Source organism: Desmodus rotundus, chromosome 8 (genome assembly GCF_022682495.2).
Source record: "Desmodus rotundus isolate HL8 chromosome 8, HLdesRot8A.1, whole genome shotgun sequence".
Taxonomy (NCBI): Eukaryota; Metazoa; Chordata; class Mammalia; order Chiroptera; family Phyllostomidae; genus Desmodus; species Desmodus rotundus.
This window is the reverse complement of record NC_071394.1, coordinates 97,675,861-97,691,756: the sequence shown is the minus strand read 5'-3', so window position 1 is coordinate 97,691,756 and position 15,896 is coordinate 97,675,861. Positions and strand designations below refer to the sequence as shown.

Here is a 15,896-nt window from a genome sequence, read left to right as displayed (position 1 = left end):
TAAGAACTCTACTTTCAGTGACGCTGAGTAAATAAAAGAGAAGCTAACATTTCCTTCTTACAAAAGTGCACTTACTTTGCAGTTGAACTTATGTTAAAACCAGGGGTCTCAATATAGTTATTTGGGGAATTTTATAAACTGAGCAAGAGTTATTATTTGTTTGAATTTTATAGAAGAAAATAGGGGATTCCTAAAAAACTTTGCCATTGTTGAATTTCTTTAGTACTTGCATTTTTACCGTCAGCAGTTTTATAATTAACACAACATTACTGTCTTCGGTATTTTCGGCACAGCATTTGACCTTCTGTAAAATTTGGCTTATATTGAAAGGTGCCCTAAAAGATTTTCTGTTGGCCTACAGAAAATTTTAGCAAGTGTCAAAATTTTGACCATATTTCTTGTTTGTGGTGATATCACAGCAATAATGCAGATGATAGCTACAAGTGTAAGTACCAGATTATATTTTATTATCAATGCAATAGGCTGTTTTTCAAAATTCTTATCTTACCACTTGTTATGTCAAGCTCAACCTAGGGTGCTGTGTTAGGTAAGCCTCTGCTGGTTACTATGGTTATGTCTTGCCTTTAGAAATCCCAGAATTTATTACTGTTCTACTACATAATCTTTGCATTTGTGTGGATAGCCTGTGCAAGCTTGGCCTGGAGATTGACATCCTGTTTCTAGGTTTTCCTGGAATGCTGGCATATCCTTGTAATCAATCAAAACTTCGAATTATGAAAATAAATGATGTCCAAATGCTAGTGAAATCTCAAATGAAGCTATTGACATATAAAATGTGCCATATTTTTCATTAAAAAAAATGAGAAGCAGGTGGCCACTTGATTAATTTATAACACTGCCCAAAGAAGCAAGTTTGCTGAGTAATAAATTCCTTATACCTTTATATATGAGACAAGTAGATTTTCCAAGTAACCTTGACATTGTTTCTTTATTCATGATATTTTTTACTTTCATGGGAGAAATTTACTTTATATATTTTATCAAAAACAAAAAGAAAATCTTTTATATTATTAAGGTAATGAAATACAAATAAGGAAAAAAGTAAATTACTTCCTCATCAGCCTGCTGCTTTTACATCCTCCCTTCTTCTTAGGGTCTAAATAGCCCGGTGCAGGAAGAGATTAGTTGATGTACAGTGTTACTGGATTATTTTGGTAAAATTTCACTGAGGAGCTTAATGTTTTACATAGTGGAAATAACTCAGTAACTGTCCATCTGTCCTACAAACTCATAAGGGAAGATGAAGATAATTAAATACATATACTATGGCAACATTTTTGCCCATAAGGAGCCCCAGAAAAATCCAGTAGAGGTAAAGACAGTCTTTAATCTAATAAGGATTAAGGGGTTCTTTCTTGGCTTTCCCAAAGAAAAATGGAAAAACAAGTACTATACAGTACAGTCAGGAAAAGGGTGTGGTGGGATCATAAAGAATTTGAGTGAAAAGCAGTGAAATTTCCCATTCTCGTGGCTGCTACTCATTGGCCTAATTTGGGAGCAAAGAATTTTGTGGTATTTAGAAGGAGGAAGATACTAGTGAGAGATGTTATCTTTTACTTTGTGACATTCTTTATGCTTCTGAGTCATGAAGAGGTCAGGCGATGGGGAAATAGGCATGTGAGGGTATGGGCAGCAGAGCCGCAATGGCAGTGCCCGTAGGCATGGTCAGAAGGTCTGCTGAGAGGAGTTACCAGGAAGACAGCTCTAGTGAGTTTGCATTCCTGTCCCTCTAAACTCTAGTAGTCTTGAGTGCACAGTGAACCCTTACATCGGGGAGTTTATGCCTTCTAGATTATTGCTTGGTGGCAAGGAGACCTCGTTTCCCCAGATCATGACCGCCATAGTGCTTTACTGACAGTGACTTAGACTGTTAGACTTGGTAGTGTAGGGAGTTTTAAAGCCCTTTGGACAAAAAAATTGAGGGAAAATAATAGACATAAATTCTTCCTACACCATATTTTGTCCTCTCTAGCAGGTTCTGTGCATTAATGCGATTTTTTTTATATTTGCAGAAACTCCATATAAAAATAAAAACACCTTCTATTATGAAAAACCTCATGCCTACCATCTCCCCTCCTCTCTTTTTGCATGTGATTTCTGTAACCATGACGATCGTGCTGACCTTACATTTCTAGGATTCAGCTTTCTTTTAATTTCCTGCATTTAATATTGGTGCATGGTTGCTATTTGACCTTCCTTTTTCTCTACTCTTTTGTTAAACTGTGTTTACTATGTTACTTCTTTACTTTTGAATTTTTGTGGATATATGGGAAGGTTCTGTCAGGAATGATACTATTCAGAGGAAGGGAATTCTTAGAAATATCTTTCCTTGATAGCTGGTCCCGAGCAAAGTCTCTGAAGACAGACTGGATCATTCACTCATGTGGTGCCAGAAAGTCATTTGTACTTCAACAGATAATTCAACTTACAAGATTTTTACTTCTATTTTCTTACTGAAAGAGCAAACCTGTCACCTATAGTTACCAGTAACCTTGATGAATTTGAATAGTAACAAGAAGTTCCTTTTTTCCATAAAATCCACTAATATTTAGGTTGCAATATCTACTTATTATTACTGTTTGAATTTACTGAGCTCCAGCATGTGGATAATTAACTGTGGTTATGAATGAGAGGAATTAAATTGCCTCAGCAAGACTATACGTATTGAATTTTCTGGTCTCTCTTGATTTCCCAAGCAGTGGCTATTTGCCAACAGTTTTGGGGGGTTTCCATTCCAAAATGACTGTTCTGATACTCAGTTCTTCCTACATTGAAACTTGTAGGGATTTTTTTTTAAAAAACGTTGCTGTTTTCATTTCCTATGTACTTGTTTTAGAGATGTTTTCTCCTGTTCTAGAAAATAATCATTACCCACTATCTAGAAAACAGTTCTTTAATCTTCTGATTAAAGATTGCTTAATGATAGTGCCTATTTGTTTGGCTAGTGGCATGTTTTTCTTTGTTTTTACACTGGAGTTTCTGCATGGATTTATAATATAAGGTTTTTTGTTTTTTTTTTGTTTTTTAACATTAGATAGGCATGAAGCCTCCGTCTCACAGCCGCATGTGTAGTTACTATTGAAGCAAATGTCTACCTAATTTGACAGTCTTGGTGTGTTTAAAATTTTTTGAGTTTGCAAATAAGCTTATTAAGTCTACTGATGGAGCCTTCGGGCAGTGAACAATTTTATGAGGACCCTGATCCTGAAGGCAAATCCCAAGATGCAGAGGCCAGAAAGCAGACAGAATCAGAACAAAAGTTGTCTAAAATGACCCACAATGCTTTGGAGAACATTAATGTGATTGGCCAAGGCTTGAAGCATCTCTTCCAGCACCAGCGCAGGAGGTCATCGGTGTCTCCACACGATGTGCAACAAATTCAGGCAGATCCAGAACCTGAAATGGATCTGGAAAGCCAGAACGCATGTGCTGAGATTGATGGTGTCCCCACCCACCCCACAGCTCTGAATCGTGTCCTGCAACAGATCCGAGTGCCACCCAAGATGAAGAGAGGGACGAGCTTGCATAGTAGGCGGGGCAAGCCAGAGGCCCCAAAGGGAAGTCCCCAAATCAACAGGAAATCTGGCCAGGAGATGGCTCCTGTTATGCAGTCTGGCCGACCCAGGTCTTCATCTACTACTGATGCTCCTACCAGCTCTGCTGTGATGGAAATAGCTTGTGCTGCTGCTGCTGCTGCGTGTCTGCCAGGGGACGAGGCAACTCTGGAGCGGGTAAGTCTGTTAGAGTTTCTTTTATTTCTATATTTTATTTTACCCCTTTGCTAAAACCTTCAGCATTCTTTATGTGCTCTTTATGTCTTAAACTCTCAGTTTTATCATAGATGAACAGAGCGCCTTGTTTATTGTTATTTTGGTTTTACACATGAATTGGCTTTCTTACCTTAATAGGTGATGACTCAAGTTCTAGAATCTGGGTGTGTCTGCTTAATGTGGAAATGCAAATTGCTTATAATGTTCATACACACTGTACCATTCAATATAGACATTTTGCTTTCTGCAGTTGAGTATGTATCCATTCTTTTACTTTTAATAAACAGTTTTGGGGGGATTGTCTCCATAGGAGAACTAGGCATAACAAATTTAGGGAGAACTCCTTCCATATAACTCTCACCTCTCAGTTGTAGTTAGTTAAGGCACAAAGAAGAAATAGTTCTGTTAGGGTTTGAAAACTCAGGTACATGTGGCCAGGCAGGAAGTGAAAGTGAGTAAACTCAAGTGTAGTGGGGCTTGCAGAGACAGAAGAGTCCGTGCCTCGTCTAAAAGGACAGTGTCTTCTTAGCTTTAGCTGATGGTTGTAATTTAGGGTTGTGAACCCAGTCTTTCCAGGGCTTCTAATTTTTCAAGAGGAACTGAAAGGTTAGGTGATTAATCTCTTTGATTTTTAATATATTATATTATACGAGTCACACAGCACACATTTGTGGGCCAGGTCTGCCCTGTAAGTCACCACCTTGCTGTCTTTTGGCTTTATTTTTTTTATGTATTCCTTAAGGTTTTTATGACAGTCACTTTCATTCTGTGTCAGTTCTGTCACAGGTAAGTTACTTTATTGGAACTTTAGCCTGGAAATTTAATTTAAGTATTGAATCTAGTACTTTTAAACTTCTCCTACCTAATTGTGACATTAAAAATAAACAGGTTAATGGACAGTAAATGACTTTAAGAAATTAAACCTGTCAGAGTAACAGATTCACTAGAATAATAGAATCATCAGATTAATGAGTCACATAATTAAAAGTATAAATGAGGAAAAGTAGCATGTATTTATGTGCATAATAGGTATCTTTGAAATAAAGAGGAAATTTGGTCATGGATTGCACAATCTAGTTGGCAATAAAAACTAACAATGCAACTATATAATTTGTCTTAATCCTTGCCAGAGAACATTAAGTAATTCTGGGATTATAAACTTTTATGTTAAAAAGAAAAAATATAAGTAAAGTATATTTTATGCACTTACATATTGGGTGGGGGTTTTTTTTTTTTCCCCCACAAAATTTCATAGAGAGCCAAGGGTGAATACTTTTTCCTAAAATTGTTTCTGTAATGCTCTTTGTCAGCTTTACTGACATACAGTAAAACTCTCCAATTTTAAATGTATGATTTGATTAGGTTTGAAAACTGTGCAGTCATGTAAAACAATCATGATATAGAACATTTTCATACCCCAGGATTATTTCTCGTGCCCCTTCGTTGCAGTCAGTCCTCTTTTCCAGCCCTTGGCCTTTGGCAGCCACTTACTGGCTTTACCATCAATATCGTTTGGCCTTTTCTAGAAGTTAATATAGATGGAATCACACAGTATAGTCATTTGTGGTGTTCACCCATATTGTTGCATTGTTCCTTTTTAATTGCTGAGTAATATTCCATCATGTATCTATTTGTCCATTCACCGGTTGATGGATGTTTGGATTATTTTTGTTTTCTGGCTATTGCGAATTAAACTGCTATGAAATTTTGTATATAGGTCTTACAGACATTTTCATTTCTCTGAGTTATATGGTAAATGTATCTGTACTGTTTTTACCCATAACACTTTTGACACAACTGTGTAGGTTTTTTCCACACCAGCAGCCAGTTGTGACACCAACTTGGCGTCCCATAATTCAGTTCTGACAGTAACTACCTGGAGTTGACATAGACCCCACAGGTTAAGGACTCAGTCCCACAAGACTGCTCCCCTTCAGGCATCAGTCACAAGTTCCAGGTTGCCACCTGTACCTCTGACCGACAGCTGTATATCAGGTGTTTTCATGACTTCCTCCTCAGCTTGCTAATTTGCTAGAATGGCTCACAGAACCCAGGAAAACACTTTACTTCTTTTACAGGTTTATTATAAAGGATACAACTCAGCAATAGCCAAATGGAAGAGGGCAAGGAGTAGGGGAAGGGAGGAGGTTGGCGGTGCAGAGGTTCTGTGACCTCTGGGCACATGTGTTCACTAACCTGGAAGCTCTCTGAACCCTGCCATTGAGAGGTTTTATGCGGCAGCCTCATTACGTGGGCCTGGTTGATTAAATCATTGCCCGCTGGTGATTAGCTCAGATCTCCAAATCTCCCTTCCCAGAAGGTGGGAGGTAGGGAAGACCATCCCTCTAATCCTGCCTTGGTTTTTCTGGCTACTAGTACCCATGTGAAATCATCTGCTTAGCATGTAGAAGTGACTCTTAGATTTACATTCTAGAGATTCCAAGGATTTTAGGAGCCCTGCCAGTACATGTTTAACTTGTAAAGTGACTGCACCATTTCGCATTTCTACCAGCAGTATATGAAAATTTCAGTTTTTTCATCCTCATCAGTATTTGGTAGTGTCCTTATTTTTAAACTTAGCCATTCTAATGTGTGGGTAGTGATACTGCATTGGGGTTTTATATTTGTGTTTCTCTAATGACATGGAAAGATTATTGGCAGCATTTTTTAATAATAGCTTATACAGATTGGCTAGTGATTTAAAAGAGAATATTTCTAAGAATTGATGTGAATTTTTCTTAGACATTAAATTATGTGACAGAGGTCTTCTGAATTAGAATAATCATTTATTCAAAGTTTGCTGTTTGTTTAATTACATTAAATCTGAAGAACCTATTTCTTAAGAGTTTTATTGATTTTTATTTATAATCAGTCTGGGAAATAAAGCTCATGTTATTCATGTGTAAAATCAGAATGCAGTATAACATCAATTCTGATTTATAAAATTTGGCATGTCTAGGTATAGAAGGCACTATGTTTTGGTTTGCTTCTTGGAAACATTTGGATGATGTTTTCTTTGTTAGGTTAGGTTCATTGCTAGAACCTAAGTACTCAACTTACCTTCTTAGCTAACATAATTTGGTACCAAATAGTTTCAGTTAATTGGAAAGTCAGTTAAAGTTTTTATTATAAAAAAACTATCAAAAAGTCAAACATACATACTATGAATATTTTATCTGCCTTAAAAATAAGGTTTTTCATTTTTAATATAATTCTACTAATTGAACTTGTATGCCTTTCTGGTACTCATTGCATGGACTATAGTTTCTAGTTTTAATTTTTATAAAGTGGAGTGATAACCTAATGACACTTGTGAAGCAGTGTGGGGCAGGATCTTAGATTTTAATAGTCTCTTGAAATGCCTTGCCCGCCTTAAGTGCATTGTTTTTAAAAGTAACTTGCCTTTATTGAGTCTTTTCAAAGCACTTAATTTTCATAGATACAATAGCACTTTTTGTACTCGATCTGATTGGTTTATATAGTATTTTATTTATTTAAACTTTAATTATAATGAATATCACTAAAAAACTGGTGTGGGAGCAAGATATATGTGGCAGTGCTCGCCATGGACGTTAATTGTCCTGTGGGCATGAAGTCCGCATGTCTTTCAGAGAAAATGAAGAGTGTAAGAATAATGTGGCAAGTCGGTTAAGTGAAGATTAGTCTGGAGAGCATCTACTCTGTTGTATCTTAGTATGTGAGATTGTTTCCAATTCTAAACATTGGCTCCTCTATTTTAATATCTTTTTTTCTTTAACTCAAAGGACTGAGGATGAAAATATTTTAATGCTGGTAATAAACATTTAAGAATACTGCTATTTCTATACCATATAAGTTAATAGCATTTTACGGACTTGTCTGTGCTTGTGCCCTTGTACACACAAAACCCTAAGACAAATGTTGAGTTGTTTTTCAATGTAGCCACTGTGTTTGAAAGCCACCTGCTTCTGCCTTAGCCATCTGCCACATAACCAGTCTAGTTTTTAGAGTACATTCTTGGCCCTTAAGCTAGATCCCTTTTTTAAAAATTAAAGATTTGGCAAGTATTTATTTGTGCCCAATATGTGCAAAGCATGGCTTTGACCTAATGACAGAAAGGGACCTGGTTGAACAGAAAGGTTCTGTATTTCCTTCTTTTTCAGGTTTACTAATGTCAGGTTTTTTCCCCACAGAAAAATCTTACTGATACATCCAGTCTGCTGCAGTACTTGTATTGAAATGTTTTCATCTCTTACAGTAAACATTCATATATGTACTTAATAAATAGATGCCATATATATGTGAGGCTAAATTACATCATTTAAGGGATCGTATTTATTTATTTACTTTTTAACAGATTTTGTTTATTTTTAGAGAGGGGGAAGGGAGGGGAAAAAGAGAGGGAAACATCAGTGTGTGGTTGCCTCTTGCGCTCCCCCTACTGGGACCTGGCCTGCAACCCAGGCATGTGCCCTGACTGGGAATTGAACCAGCAACCCTTTGGTTCGCGGGCTGGCACTCAGTCCACTGAGCCACACCAGTCATTGCTAAAGGATCATCTTTAAATTCACAAGGGCAGATTTTTTTCTTCTGTAAATGCTTTTTGATATGAAAGTTAAAAAGTTAAATGTTTTGAATTTGAAAAGAAATATGCTCAGTGCAGAAAACTTTGAAAATACAGAAAAGTAAAAGAAGAAAAAAAAATAATAAGTACTGCCAATATTTTGGTGTGTTTTTCATTCAATATATTATATATGAAAATACGTAGAAGAAAATTTAAATTTATTTTTCTTTAGTTTTATTATGATTAACATTTTAAATAAACCAGGATATTATTAAATGCTCAATTTTGTATTATTTCATTAAAATTCTTTCATGTGCAATTTTAGATATTCATAAATATTCTTTACAGAATTTTACTGATTGCATAATATTACAGCATATTTTGTTATAATACCATAATGTGTCAACCATTTTTATATATTGAGTTGGAGATGGAGAATGAAAATATTTACATTTCAAATGTAATTTCCTTTACATAAAACACTATATGAAATATTAATCAAGAGATATTTAAGAGCGCTTAGTTGGTAGTGATGAAAGTGATAGCTACCATTCATTGTGTGCTTATTATATGGCTGGCAGTGTTGTGTTTAAATGCATTGTATAATTTTCTCACTAATTCTAAAATAGCCCTGTTTTGTGTTTTCTCTTTTTTATTGGTGAAATAGCATGGGCAGAGAGAAGTTAAGTATGCCCATGGTTTCCCAGCTAGTGTGTTACCCAACTAGATTGTTTCAGAACTGAAATAATAAGTCTAGGCCATTTATATTTTGATTATCTAGGTTTTAGTAACTACTGTATGCTAGTTACTACCTGATTCAGAAAGTACTCTTACCTACTATTACAAAGTGTGTCTCCATTTTTATAAATTGGACATTGGTCTAAGTACTTGGGACATACAAAGAAGGTACAGGAAATAGTATATGTTTTTCTTTCTGGACTTTAAAATGTTAACAATTTCATTTGTATGTATAAAATGATACAACAATCAGCTATTGGCATTTAATTTATGAAAATTGAGGATTAGCATTTCATACATAATATATTCTTATTTTAGATCCTTCTGTCAGACTTTTAAAAATGACCACCACATAACATTGTTTCTGTTATACCTACTGTTCACATTTAAAGTTCTCCAGGGTATCTGGAAACTTTCTGATCCTAGACTCAGTGAACGGATAGTCTAGTTAGTGGTACAGCAAGTAATATAAAACCATCTATATGATAAGTGGTACAAACAAGTTGAGAAGAGAAGGATCATTCTGGGTTGAAGTGAATGAAAAGTTAGGAGAGATGGGTGCTTTGATTTGAGTCTTGTAGGAGAAATAGGATATCGATATGTGAGATGCGAGGGGTGGAAGAAGGGGTTATTTCAGAAAGGGGAATGATAGAGCAAGGAAAATTTATCGGGGTGGGTAGAGTGGTCAGAGAAGCATATGTGCGTATCAGCTGCCTTGAATCCTTTTTGGAATGAGGTAGGGTATAAATTTGCCTCTTTTTCATCTCATACCATCTGTTCAACATATTTGATGAAACTTATGAGTGCCTGTTATATGCAGGATATCCTGAAAAACGATGTGGTGGGCATGTAGGTGTGTAACACTTGAGCCTAGTTCTTAAGATTTTTAAAACTAGTAGGAAAGATGCACATAGAGAAAGTAACACAAGAATTTTGATAAAGCAGTTTAACATGAATTATTTTACTTAATCTTGATAATTCTGTAAGATGGTAAGGAAGGTTCTTATTGTCATGATTTCACAAACTAGGAAACATGAGTGATGTCACAGTCACAACTTACAAGTAAGGGATGAAGCTTTTGATTTCTATAGGCTACTTCTCTTTCTGCAGCACTGTCCGCAATATTATACAGGATGGAATGTGGTAAGTGCCACAAGAAACATAAGAATGTGTGTATTTCAGAAAAGAGTAATTGATTTTGTTCAGAGGAATCTTTGAAAGTTCTGAAGGAGGGGCTTCAGGATGTTGATGTGGATAGTAGGGAGGAAGACTTCAGGAATGAAACTAATTAGTGTTTTCTTAGTAAATTTATACTTTTTCAGAGTGTATTATGGACTTAAATGATAAGGCCTTTGACAGTTTGGCAGATGTATTGAGAGGCCTAGAACTGTCCACAAGGCTTGCAAGACTGGTGCCATGTATTAGCTTTATATCCCTCCCAACACCTAACAGGACAACATTTTGCACACAAATACATCAAAAAAAAGGAAACATTTTAGGGTATTTATTGAATAATGAGCAAATCATCTTCTCTGTCGACATCTTAAGTGGTGTGCTCTTTGGAGTTTTAACCATAGCCCACACTACTCTTTACTCCTTTGTGATCTTAAGTTTTGTCCTACTTCGATCTCCAGCCTGACCAGTCAATCCTCTGATCCTCAGAATCGGGTAACTATCTGTTGGCTATCTGCATAGGCAGTTCATAGTCACCATTTTCAAATTTAAACGCATTATCATCTCTCATAATGTCTTCTAGTATATTTCCTGTCTCAGTTGTTTTTAAATTTGAGTGAACACAGCAGAAATCATTTAGTACAACAGTTGAAAAACAAGCTTTGCATGCCCCACCCCAGAATTTCTGATTTAGAATGTCTGATATGGAGTCTAGAAATGTAATTTTTAATTTTGTTTTTTAAAATTGATTTAAGGGGGTGGGTAGAGAGAAAGAGAAACATCAATTTGTTGTTCCACTTACTTAAGCATTTATGGGTTGATTCTTGTATGTGCCCTGACCGGGAATTGAACACACAACCTTGGTGAATGGGGAAAACACTCCAACCAATTGAGCTACCCGGCAAGAGCTAGAAATATGTATTTTTTTTAATATAGGAAATATTAAAAAAAAATCCTCTTTTAAATCCTCACTTGAGGATTTTAAAAAAAGAGGAAGGGAGAGAGAGAAAACATCAATCTGTTGTCCCCGTTACATGCCCCGACCCGGGGTTGAACCCGCAACCTAGGTATGTGCCCTAACTGGGGGTTGAACCTGCAACCTTTTGGTGTATGGGACGATGCTCCTACCAACTGAGCCACCTGGCCAGGTCTAGAAATATGTATTTTTAATCAAGGCCTCAGATGATTCCAGTGCAGTCAGCCCATGAGTTTGAGACTCACTAGGTATGACTCTGGAACCACCACCAGTCACCCAGGCTGGCAGCCTGAGATTTTTCCTGAAACCTTCCACTTTTCAATTACATGATCCCCAAGATTGCCTTATTCTCTATTTTAAAATTAGTGTCCTAGTTTGGGCCTTTTATTCATCTCATTACTATTTTAAATCCTTTCTTCATGCTGAGAGCTATCTAAAATGCAAAACAATTATACTTTTCCACTGCTTAAAAACCATTTACTGACTCCATCATTAACTGAGGAGTAAAGAAAGTTCCTTTAAATGACATACAAGGCCTTCCATGACTTAGCCTATGTGGACTTATTTACCTCATGCCACTTTTTGCCTTATAGCAACTAGCACGTCTTTTCCACATTTTTTATTCTTCCTCTTTTTGCATTTCCATGTTTTGGTTTATGCTTTCATTCATTCATTCAACAGATATATATTGAGTATTTGATAATGCTAGTCGTTGAAGATACCTGATGAACAAAACCAGATGTGATCCTTACTCTCATGGAGTTTATAATCAGATGGGGACATGTGTTAAAGAAACAATCACTTGAACAAATCTAAATTTTCCAACTGTGACAAGTGCTACTGGAGCCTTTTATAGGGACATTTGATCTAGTTAAGGAAGTCAGGGTGGACTTCCCTGAGGAAGTGACAGAGTGGAGCTTAGGTAATTATGTGATAGAGCGGGAACTGCAGGTTGGAAGGCCCTAAGATGGCAGGTAGTTTTCCTAGTTGAGGGGTAGAACAGCAGGTGTATATGTTTGTGTACAGGTATGTGTAAGCATATGCCGGTTAAGTCTGGAGAGAGAGATAGGAAGCGTATCAGAGGTTTGCAGGCAGTGTTAGGGATTTTTTCTCCATCTATGAGGAATGAATACCATCAAAGCATTTTAAGCAAGGGGGGCAATATCAGCTTGTGATTATAAGGTATCACTATGCTTATAGCGTAGAGAATGGACTGGAGTAGGTTCAGACTGAGTGCAGGTAGATGAGTCAGAAGGCTCTCATGTCAGTACAGGTGAGATCAAGTCCCAGTTTGGGTCAAGGGAAGTGCTGGTGGAAACTGAGAGAATTACCTGAGGGCAAGGGTTGCCTCTTCATCATATTTGAAGTCCCCATGCCTAATACTTTTGCCTTTGGTTTATTTTTTTCAGTGAAATAGTGAGAGTAGTAGACATAGGGAATAAGAAAGGTGTCTAATTAGTGAGTTTGAGAATGTACATGGATAAAGTTTTGAAATGAAGTAGCATTCATTCAATCATTCATCAATATTGATTAAATACCTATTAAGTACTAGGCAATGTTCTAGGTAGTTAGGATACATCAGAAAACAAAACAGGCAAAAATTTCTACCTTCATGGGCAGAAATAACAACAATAAATAAATAAATAAATAAATAACAATAAATTATATGTTATATTGGAAGGTGATAATTACTATGGAAACAATAAAAATAGAGTGAGATATGTTCTGAGACCCCTTTACCACCCGCCATGGATGCCTTGAAACCATGGGTAGTGGCAAACCATATATACTCATATACTATCTTTTCTCCTATACACACATACCTATGATAAAGCTTAATTTATAAATTGGGCACAGTGAGAGATTATTACTGTAACTATGACTAATATAAAATAGACCAATTATAACAATATACTATAGTAAAAGTTATGTGAATGTGATCTCTCTCTCAAAATATCTTTTTGCACTGTATTCCCTCCTCTTCTTGTGATGATGTGATATGATTTAAAAACGCCTGTGTGATGAGATGAAGTGAGGTGAATGATACAGGCATTGTGACCTGATGTTAGGCTGTTATTGACCTAATGATTTCATCACGCTATACTCAGAATGGTACAAAACTTAAAATTTAAGCATTGTTTTTTTTAAGACTTTATTTTTAATCCTCACCCAAGGATTTGTTTTTACTGATTTGAGAGAGAGAGAGAGAGAGGAAGGGGAATGTGGTGGAGGGGGCAGAGGGAGACATCAGTGTGAGAGAGAAACATCCTTTGGCTGCCTCCCTTATGCACCTCAACTGGGGATCAAACCCGCAACCGGCTCATGTGCCTTGACCAGGGATTGAACCCACAACCTTTTTCTTGTATTAGATGACGTTCCAACCACCTGAGCCACCTAGCCAGGACTAAACATTGTTTATTTCTGGAATTTTCCATTTAATATTTTTGGACCTCTGTTGACTGAGGGTAACTGACCATAACAAGCAAAACCATAGGTAAGAGGGGACTACTGTACTGTAGTACGGGATGAGATGAGAGGTCACAAGTAGCCAGATCAGGTGTGGCTCCACAGGGGCTGTAAGGACTGTGGCTGTCCTCTGAATGAGATGGGAGATCATTGAGGTTTTCAGCATAGAAGTGACATGTTGTCACTTATTTTTTAAGAGGATCACTCTGGCTGTTGGGAGACCAGTTAAGAGTCTTGCAGAATCTAGGCAAGAAGTGATGATGACTGAAACCAGGGTCTTAGCATCCTTAAATAGTGTAGTGGGAGAGATCAAAACAAGAGTGACAGTTGTCAGTTTGAGAGATTTTAAAGGTCCTGATAGGATTTCCGTAGAAGGCAAGTGGAATTTATTAGCAGTATAGCAGTATATTGCATCAAGAAAGGGGTTCTCTGTGAAGAAAAGAATAATGAGCCTTGATGTAGATTTTTTGAAAAGATTTTATTTATTTATTTATTTTTTTTTTTAAATATATTTATTGATTATGCTATTACAGTTGTCCCATTTCCCCCCCCACTCCACTCCATCCTGCCCACCCCCCTCCCTCCCACATTCCCCCCCCATAGTTCATGTCCATGGGTCATACTTATAAGTTCTTTGGCTTCTACATTTCCTACACTATTTTTACCCTCCCCCTGTCTATTTTCCACCTATCATCTATGCTACTTATTCTCTGTACCTTTCCCCCCTCTCCCCCTCCCACTCCCCTATTGACAACCCTCATGTTCTAGTTGTTTGCCTAGTTTGCTCTCGTTTTTGTTTTATGTGTGGTCGTTAATAACTGTGAGTTTGCTGTCATTTTTACTGTTCCTATTTTTGATCTTTTTCTTAGGTAACTCCCTTTAACATTTCATATAATAAGGGCTTGGTGATGATGAGCCTCTTCAACTTGACCTTATCTGAGAAGCACTTTATCCTCCCTTCCATTCTAAATGATAGCTTTGCTGGATACAGTAATCTTGGACGTAGGTCCTTGCGTTTAATCTTGGGTAATGTAATTATGATGTGTCTTGTTGTGTTCCTCCTTGGGTCCAGCTTCTTTGGGACTCTCTGAGCTTCCTGGACTTCCCGGAAGTCTATTTCCTTTGCCAGATCGGGGAAGTTCTCCATTATTTGTTCAAATAAGTTTTCAATTTTTTGTTCTTCCTCTTCTCCTTCTGGCACCCCTATAATTCGGATGTTGGAACGTTTCAAGGTGTCCTGGAGGTTCCTAAGCCTCTCCTCATTTTTCCAAGTTCTTGTTTCTTCATTTTTTTCTGGTTGAATGTTTGTTTCTTCCTTCTGGTCCATACCATTGATTTGAGTCCCAGTTTCCTTCTCATCACTATTGGTTCCCTGAACATTTTCCTTTGTTTCTCTTAGCATAGGCTTCATTTTTTCATCTGTTTTTCGAATAGATTCAACCAAGTCTGTGAGCATATTGATAACCAGTGCTTTGAACTGTGCATCCGATAGGTTGGCTATCTCTTCGTCGCTTAGTTGTATTTTTTCTGGAGCTTTGAAGTGTTCTGTCATTTGGGCCATTTTTTTTATTTGTCTTGGCGCGTCTGTTACTTTAAGGGGAGGAGCCTTAGGTGTTCACCAGGGCTGGGTAATGCTGGTCGCTGCGCAGTGATGCTGTACGTGGGGGCGGGGCCGAGAGGGAGCAATGGCGCCCGCTTCACTCTCCTCCGGATTTCAGTCTTTCACTCCGCTACCCACAATCAAACTGGGCCCCTCTGGTGCTGGTTCCCGAGTAAGTGGGCCTGTGCACACTCTAGGCCCCTGTGGGTCTCTCCAACAACCTCTCCTGTGAGGCTGGGAGTCTCTCCTGCCGCCCCAACCCCCAGGGGCGCTTTCAATCAGAGGTTTGAGGCTTTATTTCCCCGAGCTGGAGCCCTGGGTTGCGCAGCGGTCTGCTTCTCTGCCCGCCGTTCGTCCGGTTTATCTGTGGGCGAATGTGGTGCCGCAATGTGCTATCCGCCACTCTGCCTGCCCCACTCTCCGCCACTCTGAGTCCGGCCCTCTGGGTTTATCTGTGCAAATGTGGGACCACAGGGTCTGCTAGTGCTCGGACTGCCTGCGCCATTTGTCCCACACTCCGCCAGTCTCAGTCCCGCCACAGCCACGCGAGTCCTCTCCACCCCAGTGCCGTCTCCGCCCCTCCTACCAGTCTGGATGAATGATTATTTT

At 37.8% G+C, this 15,896-nt stretch overlaps 1 protein-coding gene across 10 annotated transcripts in view; it reads left to right on the top strand.

The window, feature by feature from the left end:
• The window catches only part of TMCC1 (transmembrane and coiled-coil domain family 1), a 221,486-nt gene that overhangs the window by 61,456 nt on the left and 144,134 nt on the right, over nucleotides 1–15,896 (top strand). For 9 of the 10 annotated variants that reach the window (XM_045192098.2, XM_045192095.2, XM_045192096.2 and 6 more), the window contains one exon: nucleotides 3,056–3,752. In XM_045192098.2, the coding sequence (XP_045048033.1) occupies nucleotides 3,183–3,752 (570 nt within the window). In that variant the 5' untranslated portion in view covers nucleotides 3,056–3,182. The remainder of the gene's footprint in view (nucleotides 1–3,055; nucleotides 3,753–15,896) is intronic. The other variant, XM_071222294.1, reaches the window with a different exon arrangement.